The sequence below is a fragment of the Ahaetulla prasina genome, chromosome 12 (genome assembly GCF_028640845.1).
Source record: "Ahaetulla prasina isolate Xishuangbanna chromosome 12, ASM2864084v1, whole genome shotgun sequence".
Taxonomy (NCBI): Eukaryota; Metazoa; Chordata; class Lepidosauria; order Squamata; family Colubridae; genus Ahaetulla; species Ahaetulla prasina.
Window position 1 is genome coordinate 9,993,267 of NC_080550.1, and position 21,825 is coordinate 10,015,091.

A 21,825-nucleotide genomic window follows, 5' to 3' on the forward strand; every position below is an offset into this window, starting at 1 on the left:
TGGAAAAAGTTATAGAAAATGAGAAGGTGAAGATCTTGTGGGACTTTCAAATACAGATGGATCGTCACTTGGAACACAACATGCCAGATATCACAGTTGTTGTTGTTGTTGTTGTTGTTGTTAGAATAATAAAGAACACGTTACCTATTTTGTTTCTCCACTGGATTTAGTCAATGTGAGCTGCGATCGTCCTGCAATTTTTGATAAAATCTCTATATGAGCCCTTATTACTTGAAAGCAAGAATCGTTGCATAAATGCAGACGGTAAAATTTGGCTGGGTTCTGCAGATAAGCCCCAGTGTGTATGCATGCAGACGTTGTTACCGTAAGAATTCAGGCTTAGGTAGATGTTTCTATGGGGATCCCTGGGAGATAATTGACACCATATTGATTGATTGGTTGCTTGATTGATTGTAATTTGTCAAGCAGAAATGAAAACAGGAATAAAATAAAAATACAAGAACAGGGATGACAGGCACGTTAGTGCACTTATGCACACACACCCCTCCCCTCTACGGACCTCTTAAGTATGAAGTCAATTTATGACTAAAACTGTGAAAACTTGCAGCTGAGACAACTGGATCAGGTAGGGCATTCCAGACTTTGATGACTCTATTACAGAAATCGTATTTTTTTACAGTCAAGTTTAGAACGATTTACATTGAGTTTAAAGCGGTTGTTCGCACGCGTATTATCGCGATTAAAACAGAAAAAAAAGTCATTTTTTTCAAGGGGCCTCTTGTGGCTCAACAGACTAATGCAGTCTGTTATTAACACAGCTGCCTGCAATTACTGCAGGTTCTAGTCCCACCAGGCCCAAGGTTGACTCAGCCTTCCATCCTTTATAAGGTAGGTAAAATGAGGACCCAGATTGTTGGGGGCAATAAGGTGACTTTGTATATATTTATATACAAAGTCACCTTATTGCCCCCAACAATCTGGGGATGAAGACTATTGCTAACATAGTGTAAGCCACCCTGAGTCTTCGGAGAAGGGCGGGATATAAATGCGAATTTAAAAAAAAATTTACAGGGAAAACATTGCTACATACAATTTTGTATGCAATACCTAGGTCTGACCGCAACCGACGCAGTTCTAAGTTATTCAAACTGAGAATTTAGAGCCTAGTACCCTAGTTAATTCTATTGTGTACAGAAGAGTATAAAAATTTTCTCATGAAATAGTTCTGAACACACTCAATTGTACTGATGTCAGATATATGGTGGGGATTCCAAACAGTTGAACAATGCTCTAAAATTGGTCTAGCGCAAGTTTTATAAACTCTGATTAGCAATGCAATGTTTCCAGAAAAAAACAGCTTCGTAGAATTAAGTTTACAACTCTTAATACTTTTTTTAGCAACGCTGTTACAGTAAACTTTGGAGCATAGATCTTCAGAGATAAGTACGCCTAGGTCCTTGACCAAGTGAGGGTCATCTGCTAGATCAATGCCACCTAGCTTTTACTTGACATTCTGATTACATTTACCAATATGTACGACAGAGCATTTATTAATCGAAATTTGAAGTTGCCAATAGATGAACCATTCAGACACATAGTCGAAATCACTTTGCAAAACAACAGAATTATCTGTAGAATTGAATAATTTTACGTCATCGGCAAAAAAGAAAGCACTTGCTTTTAAGTTGATCACATAAATTGTTGATATAGAGCAAGAAAAGTGTGGGAGCTAAAACGCTGCCATGCAGAAAGCCACTGTTAACTGATGCAGGATTAGACAGCGAGTTCCCTATTTTGACTTTCTGCAGTCTATTAGACAGGAAAGCAGCAATCCACTTGTGCAAAGGTCCCAAAATGCCATAAGAGTTTAATTCCAACAGCAGTTTATCATACACTACTGTATCAAAAGCCGTAAAAGCCTTAAAATCTATGCAAATTGCATCTACAGCTTTACCTTGATCAAGACATGTAGTCCAGATGTTTTACAGTGCAAAAGTGATCAAACCCATCACAACATTGCCCAAAGTGAGAGGAATGGCCTCACTGCTGATTTGTGGCTGATGCAAATGACACAATTCGTATCATTTGTGCAATGACACTGTGAGGAGTGCGGTGCGGTGGCCTAGAGGTGGAACTCTCGCCTCCCAATAAGGAGGCTGTGAGTTCGATCTTAGGTAGAGGCAGATATTTCTCTCTCTGGGCACAGTGAGAATATATCTGCTGAACAAAACTCCGCATTGGCGACAGGAAGGGCATGTGGCCATTAAAACACTCTGCCAGCTCCATTCAGTTGCCCAGACTCCACCCAGCAAGGGATTATGGGGTCATTAAAAGATGATGATGTGTAATGACACTGTGACCTGCAGAGCAATAGCAATAAGCACTTAGACTTATATACCACTTCATAGTGCTTTACAACAGTGGTGAAATCCAAATTTTTTTACTACCGGTTCTGTGGGTATGGATAGGCATGGTGTGGCTTGGTAGGCGTGGCTTGGTGGCCCTGATAGGGGAAGGATACTGCAAAATCCCCATTCCCTCCCCACTCCTGGGGGAAGGATATTGCAAAATCTCCGTTCCCACCCCACTCTTGGGCCAGCCAGAGGTGGTATTTGCCGGTTCTCCAAACTGCTCAAAATTTCCACTACCGGTTCTCCAGAACATGTCAGAACCTGATGGATGTCACCCCTGCTTTACAACCCTCACTAAGCAGTTTACAAATGTCAACATATTGTCCTCATTTTTCCAACTTCGAAAGGATGGGAGGCTGAGTCAACATTGAGCCCATCGGGATCGAACACCTGGCAGTCAGCAGAGTTAGCCTGAAATGCTACATTCTAACCACTGGGCCAACATATTGCATGACATCACCCTTATTTCTACTGGAAATCTGTGGATGGAAGTCACACCCTTTCCCTGGGTTCACATTTATTCATCCATGACTTGTTTAATCATGTCTTGCGGAGCAAACCCCAGCTGGCTAATTCCGCCATAATTTGAAGCCGCGACTCTTATTTAGAAAGCCTAGTAGCTACCTTCGTATAACCTCCTAAGCCAAAATGGAATGAAATAATGGTTTCTCGTGATGTGTACAGCAGCGCCTGAAGAGGTCCCACTGCAGTTATCCATCTTCCTTTCTTACAGCGAAAGCACATTTGATACACCGGCAAGGGATGCTTCCCTGAACTGCTCACCTAGTGAATCTCAATCCACAATATTGCTCTAGTCTCTGTGTGTCGGTGGGAAGCGGTGCATCGCTTTCTGTAGGAATGTACTCTCTCGCTTGATCTGCCTTTTAGAGGTGACTTATTTTTAGTGACTAGCTTGGACAGGTTCTCAGAAATTAGATCCGTCGCTGATGTTCCAGTGTTTGACAATGGTGCAGCATGAATCTCCATCGTAATAGTCTTGACACTTGTGGCCGAGCATTGAAATGATTTTAGACTACAGCCAGCTAACCATTCTCATTGATTCTGGTTGATCTTCATGGCAGTGTTCGCTTCTTTATTTTATAATCGGTCCGATTCTTGTTGAGTAATAAATGGTGTGAGAAAAATTCCGGTTCGCCAAGAGTGGGGAAGGTGAGCTTAGAGGTCATTTCATGGTGTGTGTTTTTTTTCTCCCTTCCATTTCTGTCAAGATTCACTTAGTCTCTCCCTTTAGGCCTAGTCCTAAATCCATCTTAAATGTTTGCTGGGTACCAAAAGCCCCTTATGTTTCTTCAATTTCAACATTGCTTACAACCAAGAAGCATTTAGGCTTCTGGTAGCCTGTTGACTTAAAAGAGATCGCCAACCACAGGGCTGCCGTATTTGGGCTGAAAGATCCAGGAATGGAATGGAATGAAATGGAATGGAACGGAATGGAATGGAATTCTTTATTGGCCAAGTGTGATTGGACACACAAGGAATTTGTCTTTGGTGCATATGCTCCCGGTGTACATAAAAGAAAAGATATGTTCATCAAGAATCCTAAGGTACAACACTTAATGATAGTCATAGGGTACAAATAAGCAATCAGGAAACAATCAATATCAATATAAATCGTAAGGATACAAGCAACAAAGTTACAGTCATACAGTCATAAGTGGGAGGAGATGGGTGATGGGAATGATGAGAAGATTAATAGTAGTGCAGACTTAGTGAATAGTTTGACAGTTTTGAGGGAATAATTTGTTTAGCAGAGTGATGGCGTTCGGGAAGAAACTGTCCTTGTGTCTAGTTGTTCTGGTGTGCAATGCTCTATAGCGTCGTTTTGAAGGTAAGAGTTGAAACAGTTTATGTCCAGGATGCGAGGAGCCTGTAAATATTTTCACAGCCCTCTTTTTGACTCGTGCAGTATATAGGTCCTCCATGGAAGGCAGGTTGGTAGCAATTGCTTTTTTCTGCAGTTCTAATGATCCTCTGAAGTCTGTGTCTGTCTTGTTGGGTTGCAGAATAGTAGAAAGAAACGAAGGGTTTGCCATCTAGGGATCAACTTGATTTTTGCAGGCCGGATTGTCAAACTCTACTCCCCCGGAGAGATTTCAGAGAGCCAATCTAATCTCTCCTGGAACTAGATCTCCTAGAACTAGATGGAAACTTGGCACAGTTGTGGTTCTAAGTCATGGACTGCCTGTATATCATCAAAAGTGGGTGGTTAAGATTTTTTGACAGAACAATTAACCAGTGGAACAACTTGCCTCCAGAAGTTCTGAATTCTCCAACACTGGAAGTTTTTAAGAAGAGGTCGGATAACCATTTCTCTGAAGTGGTTGGTGGAGGGTTTCCTGCCTAAGCAGGGGGTTGGACTAGAGGACCTCCAAGGTCCCTTCCAACTCTTGTTACTCTGTTTCTGTTTTCTGATTTAGAGTTAGCTTGTTTTGGTTTTTTTCCCGTTCTGGTTTTCTGGATTCAGGAAGCAAGAGGTGGTTAGCTTTTTTTTTTAAAAAAAAAGACAACCCAAGAAACAAGATCTGGAAGTTGAAGCAAATCCTCTGATTCTCTTGGTAAACAGAGCCAAGCCACCGAAGGGCAACCGGTATCAGAAATTATGCAAAGCTTTTAATTAAAAATTGCCCACGAGCAAAGGAGGTTAGCTGTCTTCCTGCCAGGGGCTTCTTGGAAAACTTTTCAAAGTGCTGCAAATTGGATTGCACTGAAATCTAATAGTGAAGCAGCAGACTGAGTGATATCGATTGACAGATTTTTTTTTAATAAAAACAATCAAAGACAGCAACGAGAGGGAAAGTATATTTTTTCCTGTCTCTTTCTCTCTCCGTCTCTCTCTCTCTCTGTGTGTGTCTCTCCCTCCCTCCCTTCTCTCTCCCCATCTCTCTCCCTCTCCTTCCCTCCCTCCCTCCCTTCTCTCTCCATCTCTCTCCCTCTCCTTCCCTCCCTCCCTCCCTCCCTCCCTTCTCTCTCCCCATCTCTCTCCCTCTCCTTCCCTCCCTCCTCCTTCTCTCTCCATCTCGCCTCTCCTTCCCTCCGTCCCTTCTCTCTCCCCATTTCTCGCCCTCTCCTTCCCTCCCTCCCTCCCTTCTCTCTCCATCTCTCGCCCTCTCCTTCTCTCCCTCCCTTCTCTCTCCCTGTCTCTCTCCCTCTCCCTCTCCTTCCCTCCCTCCCTCCCTTCTCTCTCCATCTCTCACCCTCCTTCCCTCCCTTCTCTCTCCCTGTCTCTCGCCCTCTTCTTCTCTCCCTTCCTCACTCCCTCTCTCTCTCTCTCCCTTCCTCCATCTTCTCTCCCTCTCTCTCTCTTGAGCTGAGCTGAGCTGAACTACCAACCAAGGCAAAGCCAGAATTTAGCAATAGCATTTAACAATAGCAATAACACTTTAACCGTGGACTCTCTGTGCTTTACAGTGGTTTACAATGTCAGTGTCTGCCCCCCCCCAACAGTCTAGGTTCTCATTTTACTAACCTTAGAAGGATAGAAGGCTGAGTCAACCTTGAGCAATTGGTCAGAATCGAACTACTGGCTGTGGGCAGAATCAGCCTGCAACACGGTATTCTAACCACTGCGCCACCAGGGCTTTTAGGGCTTAATTATACTGTAGTCTTAGTTTTAATTCTCAAGTCATTCAAGTACTGGACTATAAAAAAAAACCTGATTTGCACTGGAATAGAGCAATGGGTCACCAACTAGTAAAGGGGCTGATAAGAGGCTAAAACATATGAAGGACGGTTGCAGGAACCGGATATGTCTAGTCTGATGAAAAGAAGGACTAGGGTTGACATGATAGCAGTGTTCCAATATCTCAGGGGCTGCCACAAAGAAGAGGGAGTCAAGCTATTCTCCAAAGCACCCGAGGGCAGGACAAGAAACAATGGATGGAAACTAATCAAGGAGAGAAGCAACCTAGAACTAAGGAGGAATTTCCTGGTAGTGAGAACAATTAATCAGTGGAACGGCTTGCCTCCAGAAGTTGCAAATGCTCCAACACTGGAAGTTTTTAAGAAGATGTTGGATAACTATTTGTCTGAAATGGTCTAGGGGTTTCCTGCCTGAGCAGGGGGTTGGACTAGAAGACCTCCAAGGTCCCTTCCAACTCTGTTATTCTATTATTCTAAGACTCCAAATGTTGGAGGCTACAGATTCCCCTACAGACAAGAAGCCATGGTAGAAGCTCATCAGAGGGTGAATTAAGGAGGGCATTTTTCTGACATTATGAAAGACTAATTAATGGAACAGCTTGCCTCCTGGACTTGTGGATGTTCAATCACTGGAGGTTTTCAAGAAAAGATTGGACAACCATTTGTCCATGATGGTATAAGGACTCTTATCTTGCACAAGGGGTTGAACTAGAAGACTTTCAAGGGCTCTTCAAGCCCTATGGTTCTATCCCAGGAATCCCCAGTAAACTGAATCATGGAGCAGGGATTCTGTAAGTTAAGATCCAGAAGATCTGAAGAACATCAGGTTTCTGTTCCAGAGTTTGTCCATCAAATATTATGATTCATCCTCAGGGCCATCTCTGGGTTGCTAAAAACTCTCAAGAACTACAAGATGGTGACAAAGAGAAAACCAACAGCTTCGACTTATATCTAGGAGCTGTCTAGATGCTTGCATCCTATGATATGATCAGGGGGTGGGCTGCTGGGGGTTCGCAGGGGTTCAGGAGAACCTCTAGCTAAAACTCTGTGCAGAATTTGGGGGTTCAGAGACCCCCCAAATCCCAATCCTGGCTTGCCCCACCCACCCCGCCCCTCCCAGGAGTCCCCACGCCATCCATTTTGGATGCAGATAAATGCAGGGCGCGCGTGCAGGCTCAGGGAGGGCGAAAAATGGGCCTACTGGAAGTTCAGGAAGGCTGGAAATGGGCCCGTTTCTGGCCTCCAGAGGGCCTCGGGAGCCTGGGGAGGCCATTTTTGCCCTCCTGGAAAGCCTCCAGAGCCTGAGGAGGGTAAAAACGCCCGCTCCCCCCCCCCCGTGGTGCAGGAGGCTAACTAGGCCATGCCCACCATGGCCACGCCCACCCAGCAACCGGACAGAGAACCCCTTGCTAAAATTTTTGAAGCCCACCCCTGCATATGATTAATCTTTCTATCCATTTGGTTAAAAAAGAGAGAAAAAAATTCTTGTTCCTTCCTGTCTTTTCCAGATATAACCACTCGGCAACTTCATCCAAGAGATGAATTTTTATTTTATTTATTTTATTTGAATTTATATCCCGCCCTTCTCCGAAGACTCAGGGCGGCTTACATTGTGTAAGGCAATAGTCTCATCCATTTTTATATTATATACAAAGTCAACTTATTGCCCCCAACAATCTGGGTCCTCATTTTACCTACCTTATAAAGGATGGAAGGCTGAGTCAACCTTGGGCCTTGTGGGACTCGAACCTGGAGTAATTGTATGTAATTGCAGGCAGCTGTGTTAATAACAGACTGCATTAGCCTGTTGAGTCACAAGAGGCCCCAAGAGAATGGGATGTAAAAGCAAAGAGTATGGAAATACTGGTTTGAATTAAGACCAGACCGGGAAGTTCTGGGTTCAAACCTTTATCCGGTTGATGAAATTCGCGGTGCTGTTTAGGCTAATCCTATTCTCAGAGCCTGACTTTGGAGGAGTGCAGAGCATAAAAGTTGGCAAGGAAGAGAAACATGTATGTTGCCTCAAGGAACATAATCAATAAAGAAGTCGTACCACATCAGCCAAAGTATTATCTTACCCAGCGTTCTGTATTTTGTGCTTACTGACTCGCATATTATTTAATTGTCCTTGGGGCCCTATGTCTAGATTTATTTATCCCATATGGGTTTATTTGTTTTTAACTTAGTATGTGTATAGCCTATCCAGAAAATGTATTATCTTCCTATAATGGAAATTGTCAAGGTGAATCTTGCTTCCCGTAGCCAAAGACAACATTGGTTCACATTCTATTAATCAAGAAATGCTGGAATCAAGCCATCTTGTCTTTTAGTTTCCTGGAAGCTCAGTGCCAACTCAGTTCTATATATTTTAAAAAGACACAGTCCTATCAGTTGCTTTTGGGTATGGGGCTAATTCATTTTCAAGAAATAGCTGTTTTAAAATCGTCAATTATTTTATTTATGTATATTTAAATTTCTCTCTCTCTCTCTCTCTCTCTCTCTCTCTCATCCATTTATCTCTCATCCATCTATCTATATCATGTCTCTATCTATATCTATCCTATCCTATCTATCTATCTATCTATCTATCTCTGTTTATCTATCATCTCTGTTTATCTATCTATCTATTATCTATCCTATCATCTATCTATCTATCATCTCTCTGTTTATCTATCATCATCTCTCTGATCTATTGATCTATCAATCTATCCATCATCTATCCATCATCTATCTATCTATATCTATCTATCTATCTATCTATCTATCTATCTATCTATCTATCTATCATCTCTCTGTTTATCTATCTATCATCTCTCTGATCTGTTGATCTATCAATCTATCCATCATCTATCTATATCTATCTAGCTATCTAGCTATCTAGCTATCTATCTATCATCTCTCTGTTTATCTATCTATCATCTCTCTGATCTGTTGATCTATCGATCTATCCATCATCTATCTATTATCTATCCTATCATCTATCTATCTATCATCTCTCTGTTTATCTATCTATCATCTCTCTGATCTATTGATCTATCAATCTATCCATCATCTATCCATCATCTATCTATATCTATCTATCTATCTATCTATCTATCTATCTATCTATCTATCTATCTATCTATCTATCATCTCTCTGTTTATCTATCTATCATCTCTCTGATCTGTTGATCTATCAATCTATCCATCATCTATCTATATCTATCTAGCTATCTAGCTATCTAGCTATCTATCTATCATCTCTCTGTTTATCTATCTATCATCTCTCTGATCTGTTGATCTATCGATCTATCCATCATCTATCTATCTATCTATCTATCTATCTATCTATCTATCTATCTATCTATCTATCTATCTATCTATCTATCTATCTATCTATCATCTCTCTCTGTTCATCTATCTATCATCTCTCTCTGTTTGTCTGTCTGTCTGTCTGTATCTATTTTGCTTTCTTTTGGGTTTCTTTTATTCTTTATCATTCAGAATTTTAAGGATAAGAGAAAGAATCAGAAACTCCTAGGAACTGATTTTCTGCCACATTGGATTTATTAATGTGGGCTGGGGGGGAGGGGGGAAATATCTGGGGAACCTACAATGTTGGAGGTTTTGTGTGTCTTTTCTGCCATCTAGGGGTCATGTATGTTATTGCAGACCATAGATTAGAGATCAAAACTGTAGCTCTCTAGCGCCACCATCAGGTGACCTGCTGCTTTCCTTTTGCAGAAAGCTTTTGAGATCTTAAATTTTACTTACTTGTTTTCTGTTAGATGCAGGGGCAGGCAGGCACATTGCATCACCTGGCTTCCATTCTTGTTTTTAAAAGGTTGATTTAATTAGAAATAAAAATTAAAAGGGAAGCTGAGATGCTGCAAAAAAGCAAGATTTCTCTCATATTACCGTGATCTGAAAAATCTCTTTGAGCTCTTTGCACCTGTCATGGAGGCATTCTCAAAAGTAAAAAATGGCTTTGTTTGGAATTAAATCCTTTGGAATGTGTGATGTGTAGTACATCTTAGAAAGCATTTGAATCTTTTGGCAAATGGATGTTTTGTGACGGGCCATGCCCACTGCGGTTGCAATTTTTGTGAATACCCTTAATCCTTGTTTAGCGACTGCCTCATGTAGCAACCATTTTCAGGTTCAGCAATTATGAAGAAGTAACTTTCCAAGCATTTGTAGGCCTGTAAAGCAAAAACAAAGCTGAAGTCAGATCATGAACGGGGTCATGGTTTCATTCAGTAACTGCTTCACTTAACAGTCATGTCGCTGGTCCTCAATGTGGTTGCTAAACAAGCTTTCCCTATAATCAAAGCTCCTGCACATGCAGACAGACAGGTAATCTATGAATGGGTGGAGCGATCTGAAATTCTTACCATTCCAGCTATGTTCTTTGCCCCCTCAAAGGGTTGACGCTTCCTGGATCCCTGCACGATTCTTCATTTTGAAAGACCTCCATCTCTAGACTTCAAATTATGTGGTGGCGAATGGATGCCACCTTCTGTGTATAACTTTGTTTTTGGGCTGAAGAGGCTATCTTGCCACCTCTGTTTTTTACTGCATGGTGTTTTTATTCCTCTACACATCCCATCACTCTCTGTCTCTACCTCTACCAAGATCCAAAGGTGCCCTTTCAAGAGGCAATTGGACTTTCTTGTTTTTCTTTGAAGACGTTTCTCTTCTCATCCAAGAAGCTTCTTCAGCTTGGATGAGAAGTGAAACGGCTTCAAAGAAAAACAAGAAAGGCCAATTGCCTCTTGTAAAAGCACCTTTGGGGCAACCATGACCTGGATGACTGAGAAATCTCCATAGTCATATGGAGATGATAGATAGATAGATAGATAGATAGATAGATAGATAGATAGATAGATAGATAGATAGACAGACAGACAGACAAACAGATACCATCTTTATCCCTCTCTATCTCTTACCTCTATCTCTATTTCTCTCAATTTATCTCTATATTACCTATCTATGATTAAGGACTGGAGGCCAAAACAAATAAAGACCTGTTGCAGGAATTTGACATGTCTACTTTAATAAAAAGAAAGATTAGGGATCATATGATAGCAGTCTTCCAATATCTAAGGGGCTGTCACAAAGAAGAGGGGGTGGTCAATCTATTCTCCAAAGTACCTGAAGGTAGGCTAAAATGCAATGGATTGAAACTAATCAAGGAGAGGAAATCTAACCTAGAATTAAAGAGAAATCTCCTGATGGTGGGAACAACTAACCAGTGGAACAGCTGGTTTTCAGAAGTTGTGGGTGCTCCATCACTTGGGGCAAGTGATAAGAAGAGATTGGAAAATCGTTTGTCTGAAATGGGATAAGGTCTCCTGTTTGAGCAGGAGGTTCGACTAGAAGACCTCAACAGTCCCTTCCAGCTCTGTTGTTCTGTTATCTCTTTTTCTAGCTATATCTCTATCATCTTCATGTCATTCTCTTCCAAACCACAAGAAGGTAATTGACTAATAACTCTGTCCTAAACACTATGCTAATACCCCGTTTCCCCAAAAATAAGACATCCCCTGATAATAAGCCCAATCGGGCTTTTGAGCGCATGTGCTAAAATAAGCCTCCCCCAAAAAACATTTAAACGCAGAGCTGGAAATCGGGTAAGACAGCAAGAGGAGCCCCATCTTGCTCCACACGCCCCAAAAGAATAGAATAGAATAGAATAGAATAGAATAGAATAGAATAGAATAGAATAGAATAGAATAGAATAGAATAGAATAGAATTCTTTATTGGCCAAGTGTGATTGGACACACAAGGAATTTGTCTTGGTGCATATGCTCTCAGTGTACATAAAAGAAAAGATACATTCATCAATGTACAACATTTACAACACAATTGATGATCAATATATCAATATTGACCATCAATAACAAGACCTTCCTGAAAATAAGACCAAGCGCTTATTTCAAGGTTCAAAAAAATATAAGGCAGGGTCTTATTTTCGGGGAAACATGGTAATTTCCAAACTTGTGTCCAATTAAACTTCATTTTTCTCTCCTTCCCTCCTCTGACATTTTCCTTTTCCTTCGTTCTCTTTTCCCTAGGTACAGAACCTATTTATGCTACTCACTCATTCTTCTGTACGTTCCTCTTCATGCTGCATAAGCTTGTGCACTTGTTATTAAACCACTGATGGACTTCTTTATCCAATAATCCTCAGCCAAATGGATGAGACCACGATTTCGAACAAAATGAAGAAAGGCAACAATCCTCAACAAGAACTACAGTCTAAAAAGATGGACAGAGAAAGACTGGAAAAGGAAGCATGACACATCCTACAGGGGAAGGGTAAAGCATATTTTTGGGGACATTACATGAAAGGCTTGTCACCTGACATGATAAATTTTAGTTTTAAGATCCTGTGGCATCAGTGCCCTCCTTCACACAAGGTAGCTATAATTTTTCTCTTTTTCTTTTGCAATTGTTTTCTTTTTTTAAAAAAATCTTTCCTCTGGTAATTAATTTTGCACGAACTGTTGAACAGAAAGGGGCAAAGCTCTTCTGATGAAAGATTCTTTTCTAATAGATACTTGTGGTTAGGGTTATTATTATTATTATTATTATTATTATTATTATTATTATTATTATTATTATTATTATTATTATTATCGCCTCCCTCGCCACTCTCCTCTTTTTAAATTATTTCTTTTTGAAAACATTGATTTTAAAAAATGGCACATCTTAACCGTGATGGATATTCACTGTCAATAATATTTATTTTTAAATAGAAAAAAAAAATAAAAGATTGGAAACAAGGTAAGACATTTGTTTATAAACTGTATTGTATATTGCTGAATAACAGTTGAATAATAAAAAAAAAAATGGAGATTTTGAAATAAGGGGTTCGTTTTTAGCCAAGATCTGAAATGCCATCTTTTCACCCTGATATCGGTTTTCTAGAAGAACAAAAATTGCTAAAGGATTTTTCCTCTTTTTATTGGGGGAAAAACAACAACAACACCAAGTAGTTTATTCTTGGGCAGAGTGTAAGAAATCAGTGATTGTGGGTCAGGACCATGGAGAGCTCCTAAGATTGCAGACTGAATATATAACCCAATAATAAGGCAGGAATTTGGCTCAACGTCTGGATTGATCATTACAGAAATAGATAATATCTCGCAAGAAGTGGTTCTTGCCCATAACAACTAGTTTCTGAGCTGTGCAATAGCTTGCTGTTTGCATTTTCTGTTCCAATTTATCTTGGACATCCTTTCATATCTGCCCGTAGCTAATACATTTGATCTTCCTACAAGGGATGTAACTGCTCCCCGTTTGATTGCTGCATTGTGAAGACTGAATGAACAGATTTCACCCAGCTGATAGAGTGGTTTCACTTTCAAAAACAAGGTTTTTATTCTTTTGTTAAAGACACCCAGTACTCCCAGCCCTTGACAAATCCTTAAATCGCTGAATGCTCTTTGAACAAGTTGTTTGAAACCAAAGAAAGAGTCGCTGGTATAAACCACTTCTGAATCCTTCTAATATTCCTTGACAATGCCTTTGATTGAGGAATTGTGAAGGCTACTAACCCACAATGCTTCAGTTCTTGCATCATGGCTAAAACCAAAGCGATTTGGAGACGGCAGGAACTGTGAGACTGGCTCCCACAAAAAACACCGTGTTTAGACTCACAAAATAAGCCCCATCTGATTTGCGCTGTGAGCTGAACCCTTGAATAAAACCTTCGTAAGGCCCCACCTGGAAGACTGCATCCAGTTTTGGTCACGACGTTACAAAAAAGATGTTGAGACTTTGGAAAAAGTGCAGAGAAGAGCAACTAAGATGATTAAAGGCCTGGACTAAAACATACGAAGGACAGTTGCAGAGTTTGGGTATGGCCAGTCTAGAGAAAAGAAGGACTAGGAGTGACATGATAGCAGCATGCCAGTATTTGAGGGGCTGCCACAAAGAAGAGGAGGTTAAGCTATTCTCCAAAGCACTTGTGGGTAGGACAAGAAGCAATGGGTGGAAACTAATCAAGGAGAGAAGCAACCAGGAATTATGGAGACACTTCCTAACAGTGAGAACAATTAACCAATGGAACAGCCTGCCTTCAGAAGTTGTGGGTGCTCCATCACTGGATATTTTTAAGAAGAGACTGGACAGCCACTTGTCTGAGATAGTATAGGGTTTTCTGGTTGAGCAGGCAGTTGGACTAGAAGACCTCCAAGATTCTAGCCTAGCCTAGCCTAGCCTAGCCTAGCCTAGCCTAGCCTAGCCTATTCTATTCTATTCTATTCTATTCTATTCTATTCTATTCTATTCTATTCTATTCTTATTCTTATTCTTATTCTTATTCTTATTCTTATTCTATTCATATGGGGCACATATAGAACCTGGAAAGTCACACATCAGAACTCTGTGCATGACTATGCTTCAGCCAAAAGGGGAGGTTTGATATGAAGGCATACCTTTTTCTATGTCCTTAAAATCTTAACAGGGAAGATTTGGGGAGCGGGGAGAGGTTGTTGTTTGTTTATTTCTAGCAACCAGGTGGTCTCCCGAGGCCTGTAGTCCTCTCAATCCAATCTACCCTTTCAAATTACAGGTTCTGGATGAATGCTGATTTGATCCACATTTTCTGAAAAGAATCACATGGCTAGATCTGAATAAATTGTCCTTGACTTTCTGTTTTCTCTCTGCATTTACATTCTACATATTAGTCACAGAATCAATTATCTACATAAGGAATTGACATCAATTAAAAGGGTGTGCGTGTGTGTGTGTGTGTGTGTGTGTGTGCTGGAAAACCATACGTAATAATTTGGGGAGAGGAAAGGGCTCTATTCCACTCCTTTCCTCACGCCCCACTGAGCTTTTAATCATATTACTAGGGCAGAAGGACATGGAGGTATAAATTCAAGGCAATGAGGGGATATGTGTTTGTGTGTGCATGCATGAAAATTCAACTGTAATGTGGAGAATATAACCGTGGTGTCAAAAAAAAGGAACAAGGAAAAGGTTGAAGTGATCTGAAACAGTGGAAGCAGGGAAGGTTTCTACCCTTTGGTCATCTCTGAGCACGTCTAGTTAGAAGAATTGGATCCCATGAATTAGGTGAGGTCGTTCTATCTCAGTGGTAGTCAACCTGGTCCCTACCGCCCACTAGTGGGCGTTCCAGCTTTCATGGTGGGCGGTAGAGGTTTTGTCCGATACTGAAGCACTTTCCTTTTTTTTAATTGAATTGACTTTTTAAAAAAATTTCATAGCATTATTTAAAAACATTTTCAACAGGTTTTCATAAAATTCCCCATGACAATTTAAATTTCTGAAAATATGCTATTTGTAATGCCCGTGCATAAGTTTAGTTCACGTTACGTAAGTGAAACTAAGTGGTGCTATAGTGCGACCGCAAACAAAAGAGCCTCGTCCCAGAATATCTCACGCATCTCCCCCCACACCACCCAGCTGTAACAGACAAGCAGAGCTGGTAGCCGGCGCCCCCACCCCAAACCCAATCCACGATGTGCGAGAGGCATGTGCAGACGACGATAAATGGCGCATTACTGTGGAACCGGTGGGCAGTTAGAAAATTTTACTACTAACAGAGATACAAAAGTGGACAGTAGGTATAAAAAAGTTGACTACCCCTGTTCTATCTGAAGCTTTGGAGAGCCGTCTCTAATCAATGTTAGTAATATTAACTTGTTAAAAATCCTAGATTTAAACCATGTAACAACTCTATGAGATAGGGGAGGATAAGATGGGCTGCTTGGCCTAACGTTGACCCGTGTGTTGAAAATGGAATTATGTGACCAAGTGGAAAGTCTGGATTAACGGCTCTAGGTCCACTCTCTACTATTGCTCCAAAACTGGAATCTTCTGGATGGTTGGAACAGAGACATAGAATCAGAATCACATGAAATATCAATGCCGCTTAGTATCCTTAGTAAGACCATACTTGGAATACTACATCCAGTTTTGCTCACCACATTATAAAAAAGATGTTGAGACTTTGGAAAAAGTTCTGTTCTGTCTCCTTCCCCACTTCGGAGCAACGAGCTGGCCTTCAGCCAGTGGATTCACGGCTCTTATCAGTCCTGGCAGAGAAATCGCAGATGCCTGCCAAAGTTCAAACAAATGACTCACAGAGTGAGACTTTCAGCTCTCTTTGAAACGATTCAGCTAATTTTTGCTTCGTGGAATGAGAGCAGTCCCAAAGCTCCTTATATATCGTGCCCCACCCTTCCCTTTGATGACGCCGCCTCTCTAATCTTCTGAAGCACGGGTCGATCCAAGCTTGATTATTATTATTATCAGCTGGGTCTGAAGGAGTAGCCTGGGGAAGAGAGGAATTAGGGGATGATGGCCTCATTACATCCTCCGACTGGTCTGGTTGTGGCTCCTGGAGCCGGGCCAAAGGAATTGGTGTTCCTGAGGTAAGTCTTACCGGCCCTTCCCCCTCACTCTTGGAGTCACTTTTGGGCATGGGGCCAGGTTCGGGGGCTGGAGTCACAACAAGTGCAGAGAAGAGCAGCTAAGATGATTATAAGGGCCTGGAGACTAAAACACATGAAGAACAGTTGCAGGAATTGGGGATGGATAGTCTAGAGAAAAGAAGCGCTGGGGGGACATGATAGCAGTCTTCCAGTATTTGAGGGGTTGCCACAAAGAAGAGGGGGATCAACCTATTTTCCAAAGCACCAGAAGGCAAGACAAGCAGCAATCATTGGAAACTAATCAAGGAGAGAAACAACCTGAAATGAAGGTGAAACTTCCTAACAGTGAGGACAATTAACCAGTGGAACAGCTTGCCTTCAGAAGTTGTAGGTGCTTCATCACTGGAGGTTTTTAAGAAAAGACTGGACAGCAACTTTTCTGAAATGGAATAGGGTCTCCTGCCTGAGCAGGGGTATTGACTAGAAGACCTCCAAGGTCCCTTCTAGCTCTACTCTGATTTGTTGGAATTACAAGTATTCTCAGCCAATAGGAACCAAACTGACAGGTGATTGCAATGGTGTAGCCTACTGAATTTTATACTGGGTTATCCTATTCTTGCCAATGCAAGAAAGAAGTAAAGCCAGTGGTGAAATACAAATTTTTTACTACTGGTTCTGTGGGCGTGGCTTGGTGGGCGTGGTGTGGCTTGGTGGGTGTGGTTTGGTTTGGTGGGCATGGCAGGAGAAGGATACTGCAAAATCCCCATTCCCTCCCCACTCCTGTGGGAAGGATATTGCAAAATCTCCATTCCCTCCCCACACTTGGGCCAGGCAGAGGTGGTATTTGCCGGTTCTCCGAACTACTCAAAATTTCCACTACCGGTTCTCCAAACTGCTCAAAGTTTCCACCAACCGTTAGCGGAAATTCTGAGTAGATCAGAGAACTGGCAAACACCACCTCTGGCTGGCCCCAGAGTGGGGTGGGAATGGAGATTTTGCAATATCCTTCCTCTGGGAATGGGGATTTTGCAGTATCCTTCCCCGGCCACACCCAACAAGCCACGCCCACCTAGCCACACCTTGCCCACCTAGCCAGGTCCACAGAACTGGTAGTAAAAAAAAATTGGATATCACCACTGGTTCCAAGTAACACCCCAACTTTCTTAACCAAAAAAAAGGTAGTATTAAGAACATGTTTCAGAAAATGGCAACAGTGGGCCAACCTCAGGTGGACTGAGAAGCTAAGAAGGTCATATCTGGTTGGTATTTAAATGAGAGGCCACCAGTAATATCAGGACTCTGGCCTAGATTTGAAAATCCTCCAAGAAGAAGCCAAGAGTTGAACCGTTTCTCTACTATTGCCAAGAAAATTTCTATTACGAATTCTCATAATTAATGCTATTATTAAAAGATCATGACGTCATGCTTTGGCACCTGGCTGAGCCTTTTTGTAGCCTTTCATCGAAAAAACCAAAAAGCTTATTTTAGTTCATTATTTTAGAAATGTATACGATCCCATCCGTGCGTTCATTAAAAAAAAAAATACAACTTTGCATTTGAACTAAAGCAGAAGCTGAAGACACACAAGCTATGAACATATCAAAAGCAGAAAAAGAACATGAATGTTAAAGCTTCTTTTAATTAATTTAAAAAACAAAAAAAAACCAAGCACGGCTTCTTTAAAAGCCCAACTAACTTCAGTACATCAACTCATTAAAGCAGCCTCTTCTTTTTTTTTCAGGGTTACGGGAAAAAGACAATATCCCACCCACCCACCCACCCCTGCATGGGTGCTTTTTGGCAAAGTTCATTATTCGCTGTCACAGAAATTCAAGCAGTTACTATTGCAAGTCTCCCGCGATTTATTATTTCATTAAAAAAGAGGATCCGAAAAATATGATGGGATCAAAAAAAAAAAAAAGTCAATGTCTTAATTAATGCATCCAGCCAAGACAGATTAGTGGAGCTTAACTGGGAGAATATTAATTCACAAGTGCAGTGCATTCATTTAAAACTGTAAGAGCATTCACAGCCAGGTAAAAAGTAATGAGGATGTCTCTAGCAAATTTAAGTACTTTGCAGTTGACACTCTCCTAGTAAATTCAGGGAAACTCTGAGTACAATTCTATGCGTGTTTGTTCAGACGTAGACCTCCCACCCATGGCTTTTAGCCACTTTTGTCAGGGTCCCAAGTAATGCATCCATAGAAAACAAAGTCCGAGGCACTCAAGTTCCACGAAGAACAGTTTATTGGATACATCATATTGCCACGGACTGCTGAAAGCCAACTCTGAGGTTTCCCGCGGCTATTAACTTATTAAAAAGTAAAAATGTTCCCTTTCCCTCCCTCCCAAGTCACTGGTTATGCTGTCCAATCCGGGTGCTGGCTGGTTGCTGGGTTACTGGCTCCTCCTCTGGCCAGCCACCTGTGAGAATGGTCCTTGGTTCCCATAGGAAATTTTATTATGGCTAAAAAAATCGCAGCTAACTATTTCCCCACTCCTGCTGCTGTGTGTCAACCCTGAAGCCTCCAAGGCAGCGGTTCTCAACCTGTGGGTTGGGACCCCTTTGGGGGTCGAATGACGATTTGCCAGGGGTCGCCTAAGACCATCGGAAATATGGGAAGCATATTTGCGAGTTGAAGAATTGTGCTCTAATGGTTGATTCCACAAGCCAACTGCAGGCTCTTCAAATCACTAGCCGAATTCGGCTTCAGGCGTGATGAATTAAAAAAGAGAGAAATCTTTGCTCTGATGTCTCCCTCTCAAGCCAGCTGCAATCACTCCCAATCATTAGCCTAATCTGGCTTCAGGCGTGATAAACTAATAGGGGAGGAGTCTCCGCTTTAATGCCTCCGTCCTCAAGGCAATTGCAAGCAGTTCAGATTGCTAGCCAATACGGCTTCAGGTGCGATAAAATCAAAACGAAAATAATTTTACAGTTGGGGGTCGCCACATCGTGGGGAATTGTATTAAAGGGGTCGCAGCACTATAAAGGTTGAGAACCACTGCTCCAAGGTGACTTCAGCCAGGCTCACTTCAGGGTTGAAGACTGACTAGAAAGATAACAATAAAGAAGAGAGCTTGCTACACATTTTTCTAGAAGAGAATATTTGTAGTTCAGGGTTGAATCGTGGGGTCCTTGGTGCCAGTAGTGAAATGTAAAATTTGTTACTACCAGTTCTGTGGGCGAGGCTTGGGGGGAGTAATATGACTGGATGGGCATGGCCAACTTTTTTTTTTTACTTTTAAAAGCATTTTTCTTTTACAACCAAAGAGGTTGTTAAAAAAATGCTTTTAAAAGGCTCTGACGATCTCAGCTGAGTTGCCTGATCATCAGAGGCTTTTTTTTTCTTTTAAAAGCATTTTTTTGCCTTTAAAAGAAAAAAAAACCTCTGACAATCAGGCAACTCAGCTGAGATCGTCAGAGCCTTTCAAAAGCATTTTTTTCTACAACCTCTTCGGCAGAAAAGGTTGTAAAAAATGCTTTTAAAAACTCTGACGATCTCAGCTGAGTTGCCTGATCATCAGAGGCTTTTTTTTTCTTTTAAAAGCATTTTTTTGCCTTTAAAAGAAAAAAAAACCTCTGACAATCAGGCAACTCAGCTGAGATCGTCAGAGCCTTTCAAAAGCATTTTTTTCTACAACCTCTTCGGCAGAAAAGGTTGTAAAAAATGCTTTTAAAAGCCTCTAATGATCCCAGATGAGCCACGCGATCATCAGAGGCTTTTTTTTTTACTTTTAAAAGCATTTTTTCGGCCAAAGAAAAAAATGCTTTTAAAAGTTAAAAAAAAAAGACCTCTAATGATCGCACGGCTCAGCTGGGCAAGGGAGGGGGCAGGGATTTTTGCTACCAGTTCTCCGAATCACCCATCGCCATCGCTACCGGATCGGACAATCTGGTCCAAACCGGGAGCATTTCACCCCTGCTTCATAGCCTCTTGAGCTTTTTTTTTTATTTATTTATTTACATTTATATCCTGCCCTTCTCCGAAGACTCAGAGCGGCTTACATTGTGTAAGGCAATAGTCTCATTCTATTTGTATATTTATAAACAAAGTCAACTTATTGCCCCCCCACCAACAATCTGGGTCCTCATTTTACCTACCTTATAAAGGATGGAAGGCTGAGTCAACCTTGGGCCTGGTGGGATTCGAGCCTGCAGTAATTGCAAGCAGCTGTGTTTTTAATAGCTTGGCTGTTTGTCAGGCCTGGAAACCATACTAGACTTTAGGGTTCCAGACGCTGCCACATTTTTCCCCTGAGGGGAAGAAGGGGGGCTGAGGGGTATGGTAACATTCTTCAAGCGGTCAAGGTCGGATGGTGTTCACATCTGCAGGAAGAGTGGCAAGAAGATATTCGAATGAACTGGGAGAACGTGGGACCATGTGACCAGCAAAGGGATCAGGGGGGTGGGACTCTTGGGGTTTGTATAACTGGGAAAAGAATCTGGAAATTCAGTTTTGGAATTTCATTCATCGTGTGCCAGTTTCCTCATGCTAGTAAAGAACTCTGAAAAACAATGGCTTCTGAGTTTTTTATGCAGAAGAGGTTTTTCTGGAACCTTGACACTGTTCTCTTGCAGATGTTTCATTACCAAACTAGATATCATCAGTGTTAGGTGACAGCACTGATGAAACTCTCTGTTTGGGTAATGAAATGTCTCCAAGAAAATCACCAAGCTCAGAGAGCATCAAGGACCCCACACAATCATGTCTGGTACTGGTGCAATTTTAGAAAGGGTTATTGTAATTGATTTATTTGTCACATTTTGGGAATCTGCCACAGCCCTTACAGAGCAGCTCCTGGGGTGTTCAATAAAATATGAAAACATAAAAACATGCCTTTCCCCAGCAGTGGACTATTTATGGTCATCCTAGGAGAGCCCGGGTTTCTTTTAAACACAATCTGTAAAAGTTAAATATTAAAAAGAGGCAGAGATGATGAAAACGATGTTAAAAATTAATTAAAAGACAAAGAGAGGCTTTCGGGATGCCAACCAGCCCCAGGGCTGCACATGTTCCATGCAAGGCTGCAGAGCCATGTTCTCACCACCCTCCCAGAAGGCCAGGAGTGATTATACCTTTCGACAGGTAGTCCTCAACTTACAATCGCGACTGAGCCCAAGATTTCCGTTGCTAAGTGAGACGTTTGTTACGCGAAGTTTTCTTCCATTTTTACAACCTTTCTTGCCACCGTTGTTAAGCGAATCCCTGCAAGTTGTTAAATCAGTAACACAGTGGTTAAGCAGATATAGTTTCCCCACTGACTTTTGTCGCAAAAGAGGATTGCGTGACCCCCGGGACACTGCAACCGTCATAAATACGAGTCAGAGGCCAAGGCTCTGAATTTTGATCACGTGTGTGGAAAGTTAGCACCCACCCCTCTCCTAGAAAAATGAA

General features: G+C 41.6%; 1 protein-coding gene across 1 annotated transcript in view; it reads left to right on the forward strand.

Moving 5' to 3' along the window:
* The window catches only part of VSTM2B (V-set and transmembrane domain containing 2B), a 73,110-nt gene extending 60,364 nt beyond the window's left edge, over window positions 1-12,746 (forward strand). Inside the window, exon 5 of the mRNA XM_058155027.1 lies at window positions 12,090-12,746. Within this exon, the coding sequence (XP_058011010.1) occupies window positions 12,090-12,178 (89 nt within the window). The 3' untranslated portion in view covers window positions 12,179-12,746. The remainder of the gene's footprint in view (window positions 1-12,089) is intronic.
* Window positions 12,747-21,825: the final 9,079 nt, after the last annotated feature.